This window comes from Thalassophryne amazonica, chromosome 7 (assembly GCF_902500255.1).
Source record: "Thalassophryne amazonica chromosome 7, fThaAma1.1, whole genome shotgun sequence".
Classification (NCBI taxonomy): domain Eukaryota; kingdom Metazoa; phylum Chordata; class Actinopteri; order Batrachoidiformes; family Batrachoididae; genus Thalassophryne; species Thalassophryne amazonica.
The window spans coordinates 40,550,265-40,571,171 of record NC_047109.1 but is presented as its reverse complement, the minus strand read 5'-3'; the positions used below and the strand labels follow the sequence as shown (position 1 = coordinate 40,571,171).

General features: G+C 39.5%; 2 protein-coding genes across 2 annotated transcripts in view; one reads left to right on the top strand and one right to left on the bottom strand.

The window, feature by feature from the left end:
• Positions 1 to 9,158, bottom strand: part of LOC117513826 (glycoprotein endo-alpha-1,2-mannosidase-like protein) — a 92,351-nt gene extending 83,193 nt beyond the window's left edge. Inside the window, exon 1 of the mRNA XM_034174055.1 lies at positions 8,545 to 9,158. Within this exon, the coding sequence (XP_034029946.1) occupies positions 8,545 to 9,055 (511 nt within the window). The 5' untranslated portion in view covers positions 9,056 to 9,158. The remainder of the gene's footprint in view (positions 1 to 8,544) is intronic.
• Positions 9,159 to 13,969: 4,811 nt separating this feature from the next.
• The window catches only part of si:ch1073-284b18.2 (protein lin-28 homolog A), a 73,192-nt gene continuing 66,254 nt past the window's right edge, over positions 13,970 to 20,907 (top strand). The window contains 2 exon segments of the mRNA XM_034173615.1: positions 13,970 to 13,979; positions 15,696 to 15,868. Coding sequence (XP_034029506.1) covers positions 13,970 to 13,979; positions 15,696 to 15,868 — 183 coding nt within the window.

Here is a 20,907-nt window from a genome sequence, read left to right as displayed (position 1 = left end):
GCTGTGGAGCAGCACAGGCAACGCACGACAACAGTGCTAAAACAAAATAAAAATCCACTAGACAGGCTGTGGAGCAGCACAGGTAACGCACGACAACAGTGCTAAAAAATAAAATAAAAATAAAAATCCACTGGACAGGCTGTGGAGCAGCACAGGCAACGCACGACAACAGTGCTAAAACAAAATAAAAATCCACTGGACAGGCTGTGGAGCAGCACAGGTAACGCACGACAACAGTGCTAAATCAAAATCCACTGGACAGGCTGTGGAGCAGCACAGGTAACGCACGACAACAGTGCTAAAACAAAATAAAAATCCACTAGACAGGCTGTGGAGCAGCACAGGTAACGCACGACAACAGCGCTAAATAAAAATCCACTGGACAGGCTGTGGAGCAGCACAGGTAACGCACGACAACAGCGCCAAAAAAAAAATAAAATAAAAATAAAAATCCACTGGACAGGCTGTGGAGCAGCACAGGTAACGCACGACAACAGTGGTAAAAAATAAAATAAAAATCCACTGGACAGGCTGTGGAGCAGCACAGGTAACGCACGACAACAGTGGTAAAAAATAAAATAAAAATCCACTGGACAGGCTGTGGAGCAGCACAGGTAACGCACGACAACAGTGCTAAAAAATAAAATAAAAATCCACTGGACAGGCTGTGGAGCAGCACAGGTAACGCACGACAACAGTGCTAAAAAAAAAAAAATAAATAAATAAAAAAAAATAAATAATAATAATAATAAAATAAAAATCCACTGGACAGGCTGCGGAGCAGCACAGGTAACACACGACAACAGTGGTAAAAAATAAAATAAAAATCCACTAGACAGGCTGTGGAGCAGCACAGGTAACACACGACAACAGTGCTAAAAAAAAATAAAATCAAAATCAAAATCCACTGGACAGGCTGTGGAGCAGCACAGGTAACACACGACAACAGTGGTAAAAATAAAATAAAAATCCACTGGACAGGCTGTGGAACAGCACAGGCAACGCACGACAACAGCGCTAAAATAAAATAAAAATCCACTGAACAGGCTGTGGAGCAGCACAGGTAACGCACGACAACAGTGGTAAAAATAAAATAAAAATCCACTGAACAGGCTGTGGAGCAGCACAGGTAACACATGACAACAGTGGTAAAAATAAAATAAAAATCCACTGAACAGGCTGTGGAGCAGCACAGGCAACGCACGACAACAGTGCTAAAAAAAAATAAAAATCCACTGAACAGGCTGTGGAGCAGCACAGGTAACGCACGACAACAGTGCTAAAAAAAAATAAAAATCCACTGAACAGGCTGTGGAGCAGCACAGGCAACGCACGACAACAGTGCTAAAAAAAAATAAAAATCCACTGAACAGGCTGTGGAGCAGCACAGGTAACACATGACAACAGTGCTAAAAAATAAAATAAAAATCCACTGAACAGGCTGTGGAGCAGCACAGGTAACGCACGACAACAGTGCTAAAAAATAAAATAAAAATCCACTGAACAGGCTGTGGAGCAGCACAGGTAACGCACGACAACAGTGCTAAAATAAAATAAAAATCCACTGAACAGGCTGTGGAGCAGCACAGGTAACACATGACAACAGTGCTAAAAAATAAAATAAAAATCCACTAGGCAAGCTGTGGAGCAGCACGACAACAGTGCTAAAAAATAAAATAAAAATCCACTGAACAGGCTGTGGAGCAGCACAGGTAACGCACGACAACAGTGCTAAAAAATAAAATAAAAATCCACTAGGCAAGCTGTGGAGCAGCACGACAACAGTGCTAAAAAATAAAACAAAAATAAAAACGAAAGCGTTAGCAAGCTAGTTAGCCTGCCAACGCTGATGAAGGCCAGCTGATAAAAGAGCTCCGTCGCGATGCTTCGACCGTTAGAGGTCTTCCTTAGGCATTGGAGCACGGTGAAAAAGTAAAAAAAAAAAAAAGTCTTGAAAAAGACTGTTAATTCAAAGAACTCAAACAGCTCAGTTCAAACAGCTAACAGATACAGCAGAACACTGCTGTGCTCCGGAACAGGAAGTCAACTGATGAAACTCCATCCACACGATGGAGTTTGATGCGGAAGAGTTCTTATCTTGCTTGTGTATAGAGTTTTGACACAGTGAACCAAAGTTTGCAAAGTGTGTGTAAGCAATCAGTCTTTTGTAAACCAAGAGGCACCAGAGAGTGTAGAAGAGCTTTGTCGGAGATATCTAGAGGTGTTCCAACCTAACCTGGGAAAAGTAAAAGGCATGAAAGCTAAACTACATGTTGTACTGAGGTCCATTCCAAAATTTTGTAAACTTCGCCCTGTGCCTTATACACTTAAAGATGCAGCGGAAGCACAGTTAACCAAATTGGAAACAGAAGGTGTTATCACAGCTGCTAGTTATAATGAGTGGGCTACACCCACTGTAAGCATACCATAATTGGATAACTCTGTCGGGATATGTGGTGACTACAAAGTGTCCATAAACCCTTGGTTGAAGGCAGATCAGTACCCCATTCCAAAACCACAAGACCTGTTCACAAAGTTGGTAGGAGGTGACAGATTCACCAAGCTAGAGTTGTCACAAGCATATCAACAAGTGGAACTGGATGAGGGTTTAAAACTGTTCTTAATAATCAGCACTCATAAGGGCCTGTATAAGTTAAACAGACTTCCTTATGGGGTGGGCACTGCACCTGTAATCTTCCAAAAATTGGTGGATCAAGTTTTACAGGGTTTAGATGGAGCAATATGTTATTTGGATGACATTTTGATCACTGGACAGGACAGAAAATTTAGAGGAAGTTCTAAAAAATGATGCAAAACCATAATCTTCATGTAAACAAAGATAAATGTCTCTTTTCCCAGCACAGGATGATTAGGTGTCGATTGTGTTGGAAGAAAAGAATGCAAATCCAGACATTGTCAATGATGATGATGATAATTTTGCTTTTGATTTTGACAATGAACTGGAATGATTCCGAAAATGAGTCAAATGAGGCTGCAGGTGAACACTTAACCAACTGTCCTCAGAATGCGGTTCCTCAGGTTTTGGTGAAAAGGGACCAAGCTGTGGAAAATCCTGTGGGTACACAACGTGTGGAGAGTCTCGGGAGAAATGTGTGTCCTCCAAAATGCCTGGACTTGTAGAAAAATGTAAATAATAATGTGTGTTTTAAAAGAAAGAACTGCACATGCATGTAAATAGAGAAGAGTCAGGTGTACTCAGTGTTGGATAAAGTACAGGAAAATCACACTTAAGTAAAAGTACAAATACCCATTTAAAAAAATGACATTGGTAGAAGTTCAAGTCACCGATTGAAATGCTGCTCAAGTAAAAGTCTTAAAGTATCTTGTATTTATTGTACTTAAGTATGACAAGTAATGTAGAACTAAATGTACTCAAGTATTGAAAGTAAAAGTACAAGTAAATGTTAATAATCAAAAACGGACTGATTTTTTTATATTACAAAGTTTATCTAGGCGTGTAAATGACTGGTAGTATTAGCCAAAATACTGAAAATTGTGCACATCACACAAAAACACTTCAGAAACGAGGTTTCAAAACCTAAACGAGAGTAGGCTACTCACTAGGTGTTCACAGGAAACAGTTATTTATGTCTATATGTATTTATTTATTTTCATTATTACATGGTTTTATCTTTTCTGTCGTGTTTTGTTTCATTAGGTTCTTTTTGTCTCTTTCTCTAAAATTGTCTTATAACATTATTAGTCTATTATTATTGACTATTATTGTCTATTATGTAGACTATTATTGTTGCTGCTATTATTAATATGAATAAAAATAAATTTAAAATATTACAATTTGACTCTTTTACGACAACGAATGCTGAGCCATTAATTATACAGAAAACACATCAACACAACGTGCTGATGCGAACAGCTTAATGCTAACTTTAACATTGAAAACGCCATAGACATGCTAACACGTTAGCATCTGTCCCGTTTTTAAGTTATAAAATACATCTATCAACTGTTCCAGAAGACCATAACAGGTAGGTTTAACATAAAAATATTACATATTACTCACAGACATATGTTCTTTAGGGTTTTAGTGGGGAAAAATTAGGATAAAGCGAAATTAAACAATGAATCCAAGAATCACTGCTTTGATTGGTTCAAGGTTCAAAGCAATGCTGTGCTGCAGAAAAGTTGATTACAGACCCGCTGCAGGTCTGTAATCAATGTAGAAAAATTATCATTTTCTTGACAAACACTCTCCAAGTGCGCAACTGCAAAAAAGCCTACCGGACATGCCTCATGACAAACTGGCCTGACTTCGTTGCAGTCACTAGTTGTCTCTGGGTGATGACTTTTTTCGTGTGTGTGTGTGTGTGTGTGTGTGTGTGTGTGTGTGTGTGTGTGCGTGCGTGCGTGCGTGTGTTGTTTTTTTTTGTAACGAGTAACAGCACGGTGCATAGAAAATGTATCAGAGTAGAAGTATGCAATTAACGTCGGAAATGTAGTGAAGTAAAAGTGAAAGTACGCTGAATTAAAAAAACTCAAGTAAAGTACAAAGTCTCCCAAAACATACTTAAGTACAGTAGTGAAGTATTTTTACTTAGTTACTATACAACACTGGGTGTAGTTAAAGTCTACGAGGAGGGCTGTGGTATCTGGAAGGTTCTGAAGGTGCAGTAACTTGGGTTACCTGCAGGGGTGGTAAGCACCAGTATATAAGGCTGTGCCAGACACAGAGGTAAGGTGTGATGAGCCTACCATATCTCATGGCGTTTTGTCATTCAGCATCACGAAATATACCTTAATCTATTGGTTTGTGATATTGTCACAAAAAGTGCCACATTTTCGTAACAGGAGCACAAATTCATTCAAATACATTCCATGAGGGGAGCACGAAATGAAAAGTGATGCACGGGGGTCTGGGAGGGAGTTATGGTTATGGTTGGGGGATGGGGTAGGGTTAATAATAGTAAGATTAAAACAACTCCCATCACGAAAACAAACTCATGAGATTGAGTTGGGTGAGCAGTGTGGAGACTTGTCGGCTGTTAAGCTCCGCCATAAAGTACATCGTGTTCCTATGCAAAGTGGAATAATAATGGCTAGTATTTCAAACAACATCTGTGGCACAACAGTGTACCCCCCTCCCCCCAAGCACCTAACTGACTATCTTCTGATAAATAAGCATTTGCTTGAGTGCACCAAATTTATTGCATCTTGCTTTCACAGAACTGTTTCTGCGCAACTCAAGTATGTGTCTGCTCATAAATCCCAATAAAGAAATGCTGGTTCATGCTGTCACGCAGGCTGACGAATGGCTTCACGTCAGCCACAGTGTTGCCTGGCACCAAAGAGGATGCGGAACATTGGATGTTCACTCAGACATAATTAATTAAACTCACATCCAATTGCCGTGGAGCTGCTGGCATAATTAGATTATGATATCCAACTACATCTGTGCATGAGAGCATGACTGCTGCCACTCATTTTACTTGCGGGCCCCTGTGAGTTTGAATCAATCACTGAGCCAAGTAGCACATTTCAGAGTTCGGCTTCCTTGCATCTATACCTAATTAAATGGAATATTCTAAAAAGCACAGTAAGCAGACTTTCTCATTCTCCATCTGTTTTGGTGGTGCTGTTTCTGCTCATCACTCTGGGTGGTGTACTGTAACCTGCAGCGCTGCAGCATCAAAATGACTTGGCCTATCGTGTAACTGCTCCTGCAAGACAAACGAGGCTGTTACTCAAAACCAGCATATAAGTTTTCGCTTGCCTTTAGGAAGCACCTTTTTGTCACAGACCATGAGCATAAAACAGGTGATGCATTCAAGGGAAAATCATAAAGCCATGATACTGGGCAAATATGATTGAACAAAACAGCTTGAAGGCTCAAATATGTCTTATTTAAAGGTTTTGATGATGACAAAGAAGCCAACGTGGTCAAAACTGCTCATATGTCTTCAAATGTGTGCAGATCAACAAATGTGTCATGTTGTGATGTAAATCCATGCTATAGTCCACACAAAATACATAAAACAAATTAAATGGGGGGGGGGGGGAACAGAGCATGAATGCCACATAGCTCATTTGGTTTTGTTCTCCAAACTATTTCCCCACATGATGCAGCTGAAGAAAATGATGACATATTGTCAATAAAAATTTGTTACCTATCGCTGTAAATTTTCAGTGAGTCATTTTAGCATTTGTACTATTGTGTAAATAGTACAATTCTGAATGAAACCTGAACTACCAGGTGAAATGTTTACAGCTGTGTCTTGGTGGTGATTTACATACTACTGTAAATATTTTTGGTGATAGTCGAGGTTTTCTTTCCAAATCTTCATGACAATGTGTAAATTTTCCTGAAGGGTTTGTTATTTTGATGACTTGATTTTTTTTTTTTTTTAAGCAACCATGCAATTCCAGAATGTGCCCTAATTTTGGGTGAATTTAGGTGTTTTCACCACCAAAAGTCTATATTTTCACAAGAAATTCAAGGAAGAATTGTCAGCCGTGTTTAGATGAATCACACAAAACCATTTGAAGCAAAAACCTATGACAAAGGAGAATAAGCATTTTGGGTGAATTTCCTAGTTTTCATTCCAAAAAACATCCATATTTGATTAATTGAGAATGGGCAGTGGGGGGCCTTGACCCGGGAACCTTCTGCTTTGGAAAAAATACTTTTCACTACTAAAAGTCTGTATTTTGTCTAAAATCGAAATTTTTCAAATTCTGTGAGGACAAATAGTGAACATTGCTTAGAGAGAGCGAATAAAACCATTGGAACCAAAATCCATCAAGAACTGAAGAAGAAGAAGCACCTTCAATGAATTGTGGATGGATGCTGGACAACAGACAATTCGCTATGACATTAGCACATTGGACCTTTGTGTGCATGTGTGTGTGTGTGTGTGTGAGAGAGAGAGAGAGAGAGAGAGAGAGCGTGAAAGGGGACAAAATAACAAAAAATAAATGAATAAACACTATGTGACTGGACAGATTTTCATCAAACTTGTGTCTCCAGATGATTAACTTTTGGAACAGACTGGTCAAAGGTCATGGTCAACAAATACATTTCTCAAAAAATAAGTTTACTGTCATATCGCCACTGCCCATGTGGCTACAGATCGGATCAAAAGCTCATATTGATCAGTAAAATAGCTGTTAAGGATGACATAAGTGACTTCATGATGAAGTCACACAAAGTTACAGTATGACGTTACATGTCATAATTAATAAAACCCACCTTACCTCACCTATGTGTATTCCTTCAGGTATTTATAATATAACCTGATGTCTCAGTTTGAAAGAGCATGTAGGGTGTGTATCGTGTATCTATCTATTGCTTTTCATTTTTTCCATGAAAACAAGGTTTTTAAAACTTGTAAGTAGCCAAAAATAAATAAATCTGACAATGGAACAAGTGAAAATTGAAGATATTTTAGATGCATTGTCAAAAAACAAGCCTTAGTATGTGGTTTAAATTTTACTTGTTAGATGATTGTGTCTTATATTAAGTGTAACTGGATGTTTTTATTTGAAATAAGATAAATATACACAGTAGGATTTTGAGGTTTTGCAGTGTGATGGTTTGTTGGTTTGTTAGCAGGGAAGTAATTGTCCCACTGTAATAAAACTTGATGGAGTGATGAGTTGTGAGCCAAGGAAGAAACCATTCAATGTCAGTGCATCGTGTAATACTTTTTTAAAACTATTGTTGAAATTGTGATAGGTCATTTTGGAGATTTTGGTCAGTTTTTCCAATGGTATTGTAATGCAGAGCCCTTGCAGGGGTGGTTAGTGCGCTTGATTTCCATACAGAAGGTTCCCAGTTCAAACCCCACCCCTTCCACATTTCTCCATGTAATGTGGAGTTGCATCAGGAAGGGCATCCGGCATAAAACGTGTGCCACATCCACATGCGGATCCACCTTGGATGCAGAGACCTTCATGAGAAAATTCACACATATGTCCTCTAGCCCAGGTTTATCTTCCATAGGTGGAGGGGTGCCGAAAAGGGGAGACTAAGGAGAAGGATTCTAGGGGGCCAGAGAAGCCCTTAATACAATTATAATACTGACAAAATAATATTGGGGGTGGCCCAGTAAGATTTCTTTTCATGGGGCCCAAAATCCCTGGTGGCGCCCCTGCAAAGGTGTACACTGGTCCAGCTCCAGATAATGATCCAGATGTCGGGGTGATCTACAAGAGTGGATTATGGACAGAAATTTAGAGTTTAATTTAGAGCAAGGGATACTCTAGGACATTGGTGTGAAAATGCTCTCTACGGAGTGCCTTTCTTGTTTCAACTTACTTGATGTTTAGAAGCCTGTAATATTTTTGCAGCATCCCTGTGTGTGTATGTGTTCTTTTTTTGTTGTTTGTTTTGTTTTGTTTCAAGAAAATATGGCTAAATTATTTTGCACATTACTGCAGGTGAGAAAAGTTAGACCTCAGCTGCTGATCAGACACTCCTGCTGGATTGCGCACGAGGAGCTGTCCACCGTGTGTGTGGTGCTGAAGGCGCGCTTCTGTGCCGCTGTCTCAGGGGGATCTGGACTGTACCTGCTGCACATGCCACGATCTGCTCCATGTGGGACTCCAACACCTCCGGATCCCTGGAACTGTACGGATTAAGTTCAGGGTAGAAGCTGGAGCTGATGTCCTCTGGCGGCATGTGCCTCCCTCTTGGGTAGCTGGCAGCGATTTTGGGGTCCCAGTGTGGGACCAGGACGTGGTCCCAGTGGATGTATCTACCGTCCGTGTGCGGGTTCCCGTACCAGGTGTAGTAGAAAATGTGGATATCGTGAAAGACTGCGCCCTCGGTGCCGGAGCTGGATAAAACCGATTTGGTGTTGCTGCCAGCCGGATGCGCTTCACCGGGGGACGCCGTGCCGACACGGGACGCGGATGGCCGGTCCATTTTCCCCGCGATCATAGGCAGAAGCGCAAAGCCCGGAGCCAGATCCGAGAATCCGTCACTGGGTTTTAGAGTCCTTAAACCCATCATAGTCCCGAAGACGAAGAGCGTGAAGAGAAAAAGCGCAATGCAAGCTTTCTTGCGCAATCTTGCCATCTCCGTCGGGAATGGGCCAGCTCCCTCCCAAAAGAGGCACGCGGCGTGGACAAGATCAGGAGGGAAAAGAAATCTCTGTGGGCTCCTCAAAATATCTACATGTCACCAACTCTGTGGGATCTGTCACTTTGCTCTGCAGGCTCGTCTTTTTTTTTAAACATCCCGCGAGTGTCACTTCATAATAAATACTTCTGCTCTGTCGAGTGGAAATGTTCCACGTGTGCGACTTCACGAACCCGGACCCGGAGTTGTTCCTTGAAAACGCTATGCTCACTGAAGTCCAAACTGCGATGATGCTGTTTGGTACCAGTGCGTGACTCTGCATACCCCGCCCACTTTTATGTTCCACGTGCATATATGCACGTGGAACATATATATATATATATATATATATATATATATATATATATATATATATATATATATATATATATATATGTGTGTGTGTGTGTGTGTGTGTGTGTGTTTGTGTGTATTAATAATGATAGCACTTTTCACAACAAAATAACGCCCTTCTTTACATTAAAATCAACAATAATATCAATAATAATAAATAAATAAAATTATAGTCCATCTAAAAAATGTAGCATAATATATGCCAGATTTGAAGCTAAAACTAAACAACAGAAGACTAAGAGCAGTAAAACTATAAGATAAAATAAATATATAGTATAGAAACAAACAAAATTATTTTCAGAGACATGATAAATGAAGGGAGAAAGCATTCACATAAAAGGAGTGGTAACATGTGATGTTTAGAAACAATATAATAATTATATCTATAAACAAAGTCTACAGTTAATGTTAAAATTTTTTAAATAAAGTTAAAGCTCTGCTGTTTGTCGTCCCACTGTTCATCACGAAGATAAGAATTATACGGACATCTAGTGGTCAGGTAATGTAACTACATACTACCAATGGGAAAATTGTCTTTTTTCTCAGGGAGATGGAAATTTAAAGGGGGTCATAAACAAAAGGCCCTTTGAAATACTACTCTATTTGTGATATTTCCTAATACTTTTATATTTAATAACTTTATCAGTTCATATTTGTAATTCACTGAATTATGTCTGTATTATTTATGTTGTGGTTGGGTGGTGCTTGTCCAGATCTGGGTGATCATATGTGCTGACGTTATTCAGCAGCCATTAACATTTGCAGCTTGTATTGATGGAAACATGCATGACTGATCATTTGTAGGTTAATAATTCTGATCCTGGGAGTTTTGTACACTTGTAACATTGCTGTTAAGTGTCGGTTTAAATGGATAAAATGTTCAACATGGAGTGAATAGACCAAATGATGGAAGTGTCTCCTGTGAAATATAGCATGGCTTATGCAATCGTTTTATTGTACAGCATCTACAAAAAAGCTTGATTTTTGGTTACTTTTTGACATAAAAGGATATGCTGAACATTTGTGGGATCTTCAACAAGTTGCTGGACATCTTATCCAGTTTATACACAAGTGTCGTCAGTGCTATGCAGGGTGAGCACAGAGACTCGGGTTTTGGTGTTTGTCTGGGATGTGTTCTGGCACCCACTGAGTTCATTGCTTCTATGGACTGGGTGCTAGAAGAAGGGCTTTTCTTGTCATTGTACTGTCTTCTTCTGCAGGCCTCCCATTCTGGACACCAGCATGGGCTACCAAAATTTCCTGTATATTTGTCAAGTGTGTTGGTAGCATGGCCAAACAGTGGGTCACCCCTTTTAGTGTGGTCTGCTTGAGGTTTCTACCACAACTTCATCAGAGGGAGTTTTTTCTTACCACTGTTACCTGTGTGCTTGCTCTAGGGGTTGGTAAGGTTAGACCTAACTTATGCAATGGACCTTGAGGCAGCTTTGTTGTGATTTGAGGCTATGTAAATGAAATTAATTAAACTAAATTAAATTATTTCCTACTACTTTTTACTCTTTATTTTACTTTGTCTTTTATTTGTTTGATTGCCTGTTACAATTTTATTGTTATTTATTTATTTATTTACGATTGGGGGTAACTTGGTGCCCATTTTTTAATTATGTACAGCACTTTGGTCGACTGCTGTCGTTTTAAATGTGCTTTAGAAATAAATGCTGAATTGAGTTGATTGTACATGCATGTATACATACAGCAAAATTTGTCCTCTGCATTTAACCCATCCCAGTTACAGTCTGACACACTCAAACCACTAGGAGGAGTTGTTGTGCAGCACCAGGGTACCGACTCCAGATATAGAGAGCAGAGCCTGTATGTTGGATATTTGTGGAGAACAGCATCTTTGATGCCTTTGTCAATGATAAAAGGTTTACTGACCTTGACTTTGCAGGTGTGGATTCCATGTCTACCCTGACAGCATAATGTGAACAGCTGGGTGTGGACTCAGATTCCCTGTGTTTGTGATTGTCCTTGATTACTGGTGAAGACCTAGGCTTTCAATGGCTACCTGGACTTGGCCATCAGATGTGCACTGTACGCAGTGAAAGATTCACTTACCTCAGCAGTGGCGTTCATGTCTTTGGGTCTTCAGCCTTTGTAGGTCGAGAGACGCCTGGGAAGAGCTTATGAAGTCATGAGGTTGCTGGCCAGAGGCGTTTGGTGATGCCCATATCTTTGCAGGAGCATAAAAGTCCACGTCTTTAGCATGCCGGTGCTTCCTGTCTTACTGTATAGTTGTGAGACTTGAAAACTAACAAGGGACCTAATGTGATAACAGAAACCTTGGGTACCACTTACTCTGTTGCCATGTGGTACTTTTCTTTGTGCATGATCTAAGCACACAGGTGACTTAGTGTTGAGGACACCTAGACAAGAACAAGGGGGTGCCTATGCTTCACTTGGTTGTGGTAAGATAGGTAGTTAGGTTCCAGTTCTGGAGTGCAGTGGATGGGGTGATGCACTGCACCAGTCCACGCTCCCAGACCTGATGAGTGCCTATGAGACAGTTACCTTGGACCGCTCAGTCATACGAGTATGTACATTTTATTTTGATGTTATAAATTCAAAATACTTCACTTCCTGCAACATCTGTCAAATTAGTCTGTGGATGTATACTACCTGTGTTATTTCTCAGTATTATTTCTCAGTATGTCTGTATATTATGTTCGTCGTTGAAAATCAACACACACATAAATGTATTAACACTCCATTTGTACAAAGCATTTTTGTTCTGAAGAAATCACCATTACACTGCGGGATGAGGTCTGAACACGAATGTAGGTTTGACCTGACACACACTTCTGTGTTAATTATAGTGCGCTTTGTGTGTCCGAAAGGGGGCGACGTGGGACATGTGATGGCATTGACAGGTCACGTCTGGCACGTGATAGATAGATAGATAGATAGATAGATAGATAGATAGATAGATAGATAGATAGATAGATAGATAGATAGATAGATAGATAGATAGATAGATAGATAGATAGATAGATAGATAGATAGATAGATAGATAGATAGAATAAAAAAAACGCTTTTAGAAATATTTATTAAAGTAAATGAGCATTACAGATGCATGAAAAGGCAACAATGTAACATTAGTTTATTAAAAATTCCCCCATATACATTAGGAAAAACTAATGTTACATTATTGCCATAGATAGATAGATAGACAGACAGACAGACAGACAGATAGACAGATAGACAGATAGATAGATAGATAGATAGATAGATAGATAGATAGATAGATAGATAGATAGATAGATAGATAGATAGATAGATAGATAGATAGATAGATACTTTTAATGTCCCCATGGGGAAATTTGTCTTGGACTTCTCAAAAATCATGACCCATACAAAGATACAGAACAAGACATAAACAGTTCATAACAATAAATAAAAATAAATAAATACATAAATAAAGAATAAAAATAAATAAATAAAAAACATACAAATACTAAAACCTCCTAATGTGCCTAATTGTTAGCGGTGTTTATTATGATATTTGATTTTTGATATTTATGATTGATTGATGATTTATGATTGATATAGGAACAAAAGAGTTCCTATCTATTCAGTCTGCAATGGGGGACTCTGAAACCTGATATATATATATATATATATATATATATATATATATATATATATATATATATATATATATATATATATATATATATATATATATATATATAATCGTATATAAAATTATAGTTTAATGGTTTTTATTTTAAAAATCACCATTTGCCTTTGGTTTAGCTGGCACTAGACAAAGACAATCGTGTTATTGTGCTGTCATCAATCACTATTGATCCGTTCCGATCATTATCATTTCAAATTCATTTTTATCCGCTATCCGCATCATGAAAAAAATTTAATAAATTAACTCCCACATCCAGATTTTTCATATATAAAGTTAATTTACTTTTACAAACGTCCTTTGTTAATAATAATAATAATAATAATAATAATAATAATAATAATAATAATAATAATAATAATGAGGAGGAGGAGGAGAAGAAGAAGAAGAAGAAGAAGAAGTTTGCAAAACACAAGTTTAACAGAATAAAATTTAAAAAATGAAAAACAATGACGAAAGAAGAAAAAAAAATCAAAACTCAATGCTGACTAAGAAAAAAATAGAAATAAATCCAGGCTTAAAATAAAGTGCAATCCAATCACAAATAAATACATTTAAGTGAAACCGAAAAGAGCCCTGATTTACTTTTCGAAACCTAAATGGATTCATGAGTTGTTTTTAAACTTTTCTTGAAAATGGTGAAGTTTTTGCTTGTGGGGTGAACATGCATTTTCAGAAGCTCATTTTTAAAACTATCACAGGTATGTATCGATCTCATTAGTTATTTATTTAATTGTTGCAGGAATGTGATTGGTCGCCTTCCTCAGTGTATATAGTCTGTGCGTGGGGGACTGTGAGAGCGCGTCACGCGAAGGTGTGTGTTGTGTTCATTTCATACTGAGCAGACAATAAACCCACGGACATGGCAGAAGGTATGTCAGCGATGTGTAAGGGGGCCGGCTGTCCTCTCTTTGTCTTTTAGGGTTTTGTTTTTTCCTCCACCCACCCCCCCACCCCCCCTCGGGGGGGGGTGTTGTTTTGTGGTCCCCCCCCCTCATTGTTTAGGGGAATAGGTTACACCAGCCCCCTTTTGTTTACCTCCCTCGGGCCGCGCAGCTTCATTTTGCATGCGCAGGGCCACCGGCGAGGATCGGAACCAGGGGCCAAATCTGGACGCTGCAGTCTGGGTGCTCATTTGGACTCAAGGCAGAACAGAAGAAATGGGCTCCGTGTCCAACCAGGAACTCCCAGGTCGAGTAACAAAACCAGCTGCGTGTACTTTACGTGTTAATTAAGCTTCTTTTTTTTTTCCTCTCCCCCCACGAGTTAATTAAGACGTTTTCCGGGGAATGGTGAGACTGTATTGAGGGGATTTTACACGCGTGATGTGTAATCCTCAATGCATTAACGCTCCAAACACCGCGTGTGGGTGAAACTGTAGATTTCTCACACACTTAATATGAATGCTTGTTTTTACAGTCTCAAGTTAACGTGATTCATTAAATTAAAACGTCTCTTTATTCCAATTTCACACGTGAAAGACGGCGGAAACGAGAATTTTAAGACATTTCGAAAATTTGCATTTTTTTTTTTATTTATTTATTTTTTAAGGTGGACCTAAACAGCTACTCTGCTTCTACAATTTTAAAGTTCGAAAGTGTCGGTACATTCTTTATTTCACACTAAGGTAGACAGACAACAGCACTTTTGCAAACTAATCGAAAATTGTCCATTTTTTTCCTTTTAAATACGCCATTTAAACAAAAAAACAGGTTCTCAGGAGCTACTCTCTGCTTGTCTTTTGTTTGTTTTTTTACTTTTAAAGTGTAGCTTTATTCTACGTTGACTAAGATAAAAAGAAAATAGGTTTCCCATAAATAAATAAACTTTTTTCAAATTTTTGTGTTTTGCAAAATCGACCTCAAGAACCAATTTGTGCGTTTATATTTTAATGAAAACGTTGCTTTATTCTACTTTAATAGAAGCGGGAATGCCACTTTTACAGCCTTGACAGAGATTTTAATCGTATTTGTGTGTGTGTATGGGTTTTTTTGTTTTGTTTTTTAAGGTGGGCCCCAAGAGGCACACAGTCTGGTTACTGCATTTTAAAGAAATGCCACTTTATTCTAATTAGAGAGAGAGAGAGAGATGGCAGGTCTGTAGGTTTAGAAAACTGATTTATTTTGCATTTTTAAAAAGTACTCTGCTCTTTTTTTTAAATGGGCCTCAAGGGCCAGTGTGCTTTTGAATTTCATATTGAAACATGTAGCTTTCCAATTTTAATTTGAAGGTAGACAGAAAGCAACTTTCTTCTATTAAAAAAAAAAAATTATTATAATCTGTGCTTTTTTGTTTTTCTTTTTAAAGTTTGTGCTCAAGAGCCACTTTCTGTATTTTAAGGTTCTAAAATGTGTCTAATCTTATGTAATGAAAGACAAATCAACACATCTGACTTTATCAAAAAACCATAAAAAAACAAACCTCATGCACCACCTTGCTTTTTGTAGTTTAACACTGACACATTTGAAGCCTTATGAAAGTGTAGCATTTTTAGAGCCTATATACATTATGTATCTTTTTTTAAGCAGGACATCAAGACACACATTTCATATACATTTTTTTAAAGTTCAACAAACTTATAATTTCAGGAGTTTGTAAAACCGAAGAGGATGAGGGGCCAAGCACAGAAAGGGACCCACAGTCGTTCCATGGGGTTGGAGTCTGTAAGTGGTTCAACGTCCGCATGGGCTTCGGGTTCCTGTCCATGACCAGCCGGGAGGGAGTGCCGCTGGATGAACCAATTGATGTATTTGTCCACCAGGTAGGATCAGACCTTCTACAACTTGAGCAGCGCATCACACATTTACCCAAAATATATTTCTGCACCCCCCGCTCCCCAAAAAAAGTGGTCTAATTCTTACGAAGTGCACATTTGATGATTCCGCCTGCTTCCCCTGCAACTTGGTAACATTAGACATTAAAAATGCATAATCTGGGGGGCGCAGTTTGGGGTTGAGTGCAGTTTTAGGTGCCTTTTCTTTTTTTAAGGTTATACTCTCTGAGCTGAAAACATGAATTGGGGGAAACGCTCACAGGTTGGTGACGGTGAAGTGGGACGGAGGGGGCAGGGTGCTTTTCTGTGCTAAGCACCTCCACTGTGTCTGATAAGATAAAGGTTTAGCATGTGAATGAAAGGAGCCCCCTCTGACTGCCCATTCACCTCAAGGTTCCTGTCATAAAGTGATTAAGAGCTCTTTGCCGTCTCTCAGCACCCTGTGCCTGGGCACGTGGGTGTGGTTGCACGTTATAATGGCTTTCTTGTTTTTATATCGACATCCTGCAAATTTTCCAGTCGGTATTTTTTTTATTTTTCTTTTTTACATAAAGTGCCACATTTCATTTAATATTTTGTTAATTTGACAACAGTTTTTCTGTACAGACTGTACAACTCCTCACTTGGGGGGAGGAGGAATAACGGGAAGACAAAGGATGGGAAGGAGAGGAACAGTAGTAGCCAGTCGTGAGCAGTATTTATACTTATATTTGCAAATTGCTTTTCTTTCACTTTTGATACTGTGTGCTTCTTACCTTGTGTGCTGCTATAAATGCTGCTGGAACCTCAGTTTCCCTGAGGAAGCCTTCCCAAGGGATTAATAAAGTTCTGTCTAATCTGGTGCTGGAGATGTTCAGATGAATGTGGCATCATTTAAAGATATCACAGGCCAAGTGGTTAATGCGGTTGGTTTCAGTTCAGAAGGTTCCGGGTTCAAATCCCACCCCTACCACATTTCTCCATGTAATGTGGAGTTGCGTCAGGAAGGGCATCCGGTGTAAAACTTCTGCCAATTCAACATGCAGATCCACCTTGGATTTGGTGTGGCGACCCCAAGTGCAAACAAGGGAGCAGCCGAAGGGACTTACTTACAGATAAAGTATTAAATGGAATACTCCTCACTTAAAGTATATCATTGTCAGCTAGAAAGTTTAGCTAACTTTACACCCAGACAACATCCACATATTCATGTTTGTTCACTATATAGTAGGCAAAAAGCAGTTTGCACACTCGGTATGTTTAGGAGTAGGTGAAAAGTACTCTGAGATACTGTGTCCATAGTGTGCAAACAGACTACACTACACCATCCCATGATACAACTGCAGCCTGATAACTGAAGTAGTAGAACGTGCCAGGAAAATTCAAAGATAGTGGACATAAAGAAATCCGGTAACCACATCTGAGGGGCCGTGGGGTTGTTTAATGCCGGTGCATTAAAGAAATTCTTGTGGCATTCATGGGTCTAGGTTACGAGTACCCTGCGTTGCTTTATTCTAGGACTGAAGCTCTCAAATATTCTTGGATTTGAGTATGTATTTTATCAAGTAATCAGATAAAACAGTAATTCTATAAGATTCTCTAAGATATCTATAGTGCCAGGGCTCTCCCTAAACAGTGACACAATGCCGCTGCCGCATCCTGCAGATTTTCACATTTAGGGTGTTCCCCATTTGTTTTCCTGGGTAACCATTTGTTTTTTCACATCCTAACAAGTTTCAGAACTTTCCCAGACCGTAAGCGCAGGTGGTCAGTGGAGTGCAGCTTTTCTGCAAAACCCACAATGATAAATCCACTTTCACCCTGTTGATGAAAACTCTGATTTTTTTTTGGAATAGTTAACCTTGATTCAGTTATAGTGTGCATCTTTTTATTTCATCTGCAAGGTGGAGAGGAGCCAGTGAACCAAAACACAGCATCGTGTGCAGTGTGTGTGTGTGTTTTTTAAATTTTTATTTTTTTTATGCACAGTCTCATTGCTTAGCTTAAAATGTCATTGTCTGTTTCCAGATTCTCTCTTAAGACTTTGGTTATGTGCATGCTCTATTGTCTTCTCCATTTTTTTGTGGAAGCGTTATAGCACCACATACAGGTCTGGCATATACTCGTATACATATACACACACAGTAGTCCCTCATTTATCGCGGGAGTTACATTCTAAAAATAACCCGCGATAAGCGAAATCCGCAAAGTCGTCAGTGCTATTTTTTGCAATTACTCTAGATGTTTTAAGCCTGTAAAACCCCTCACTACACACTTTATACACTTTTCTCAAACAGGGATTAACATTTTCTTTCTTTTCTCTCCTGTGTAAACACTTTTTTTTTTCTTCTTCTTCTTCTTCTTCTGGGCGAGAAGATTATAAACAGACACGCAGAACTCTCCATTCGCTCACTGCCTCCGGAGGTACGGATGCGGGACCCGCAAAGAATCCAAGTCCTCTCTCGGTGGCCACGGAGCTCTGCGGCTGCGGTCAAACATCCGCATCAAAACAGCAAGCGTAGTCTCTGGACCTGTTGCCAGATTTGGCGCAGCTCCGCACAGCAGACAGGAGGGCTGTGTGAGTGGCCCGCTGCTGCGTTTACCAAGACCGCAGACTCAGTAACGCATCAGAGGCAGTGAGAGCAATCACGGTGATGATGACCGGTGTTGTTGGCAGTAAGCTCTAACACTATTGGTCAGTGGGAACCAATCCAATATAACATTTGGTCCTAGCCTTTTTGGATCCAACATAACTTTCTGGTGCCAAGCATGCCAAAATACAGGTAAATGATGGACATAAAAGCTAAGCTGTGATTGGCTATTGCAATCTGAGTGGAGAAAATATATATATATATATTACAGCATTCAGTGAATTTGCCTCAATCATTTTTGTAATTGAATTATTTGAGTTTTTCAGCCCTACTTCATTTTTCAGTGGGCTTGAACTCACGGTCCTTGAGGTGGGAGGTAGGTTCTCTAACCATGAGGCTAAAACCCCATGGGCTCTAATGTCTGTCGACAGAGTGTCTTTTGGTCTTGGGCTGTGAGGTTTACTTAATTTATAATGCACAGCATTACCTGCTGGCCTCTGTTACATATGTGCATATGTGCCATTTGCAAAATTCTGGGGCAAAGGACATGTAAGACGACTGCAGAGTACTTAACTTGTGTCACGACTATTTGTGCACTTACTTCTAGTACGTGCTACACCAATGGTTGGGTAATGTGTACTACCCGACTTTAAGTACATACTTAGTATTCAGATCCAGCTATATTGACCTTCGCTAGACATATGACTCCACAGCTCTCTGATGTTAGCTTGCTGGTGTGTATGGGTGAACATTATGGTTGCCAATCATCCCGTATTTGGAAACTAAAATATGTGTCCTGTATCGAACTGATAAAGGAAGTTTGTTCCTCAATATCATCAGAGGGAGTATTTTCGTTACCACTGTCACCTGTGTGCTTGCTCGAGGGGTTGGTAAGGTTAGACCTTACTTGTGTGGAGCATCTTGGGGCAGCTTTGTTGTAATTTGGTGGTATATAAAGTTAAATAAATTGAAACTGAAAGGACACAATTTTGTCCCATTTTTCTGTGAGAATCAAACATAGACTGTATGACAGGGTGATTTATGGTAATGCATTCATCTCATTGGTCGAAGCCCTGTCACTCAGTGTCGCTTGCTTAGAAGATACTGGAAGAGACATGTTCATCGCTGTAAAACTGAATTAGAGGTGTGGGAGTCAAGCTCAGCAGGCAGTACTATCCTCACCGTCATAGATGGGCTGGATCGTATGGGGACATTGCAATGAATTTAAGATTTTATTATTTATCTAATTTAATAAACAAACATAATGGACGGATGATTAACCCTTGTGCAGTCTTAACATTCTGTATACTCCCCTTGTCCTATGGGTCAAAAATGACCCACCTTCACCAAAGCCCTAAAATAAGGCAGCTTAATTGAATTTTAAATCCAGTATCTATTTTGCATGATGAAACATCCTGTTATCTATCAAATCAACTCAGTTTTATTCAGTTTTATCATATATTTTTTTCTAACACTGGAAAAAAGACTTTCACCAGTAAACATGATTATGTATTTCTCTTTCTTTCTTTTTTATTTTACCACAACCCAGCTGTCATAATAGTTTTATTTTATACAGTAAAGGTTTTATTATTACTATTATATCAACGTGAAGAAATTACTATTGAATTAATTTTATTGAAAGGAAAAATAAGTCATCAGTCTGGAACTTTCCCAACAGTTTACTCTTTGTTAATCTTCTTTAGGAGGTGAATTATCAAATACATCTCTTCTCTAATAACAGCAAAATGTTGCTTGACATTGAACAATCCACTACATCAACTCTACTTAGCACATGTGGGGACAGTATGTGCAAGCATGAGCTTTGCAGACGTATTTCTCACACGTGCAGCACACAACTTTCGCCTTGCAGTCCTTCTTCCAGGGGCAGAAATTGTATCTTTTTCTCTTGCCTGAACCAGCTGCAGCCTCAGGTGGTTCAGGAAAAGATTCGGCTTCCTGAGCAGCTCTCACAAATGCTGCAGAGGCTTCTGTGTGGGGGAGGCGCTCCCTTCTTTCGATGCATGGGTTGACAAGAGCCTTTCCCGACTGCTCCAGGAAAATCCTCCTCTTGTTCTTCCTCTCAGCCATCCAGGTTTGGTGGATCGTCTGCCGTATCACAAAGGCATTGTATGATGAGACATCAAGGATGTTGTGGAATCACGTGACATACAAATGACCAGGGGCCAGCGTGCAGTCATCCTTCTGCAGCTGTACATTCCAATAACCTTGTCAAGGTTGTCCACAGCCCCTTTAGTGCGGTTGTAGTCCGGGATGATGGTTGGCTTCCTGTCTTCACGATCAGTAATTCCAGCTGCCTTGTGCAGTGTCCTCAGCAGGACCACGTTCTTGTTCTTTTTTTAAGTGGTGGGGGTGAAGGCAAACTTTGTCGCAAAGACCACTTTCCCTCTTGTTGCAAGGAGTGCAGGGGGGAGTTCAGGCTTGTTTTTCTGGACAGTG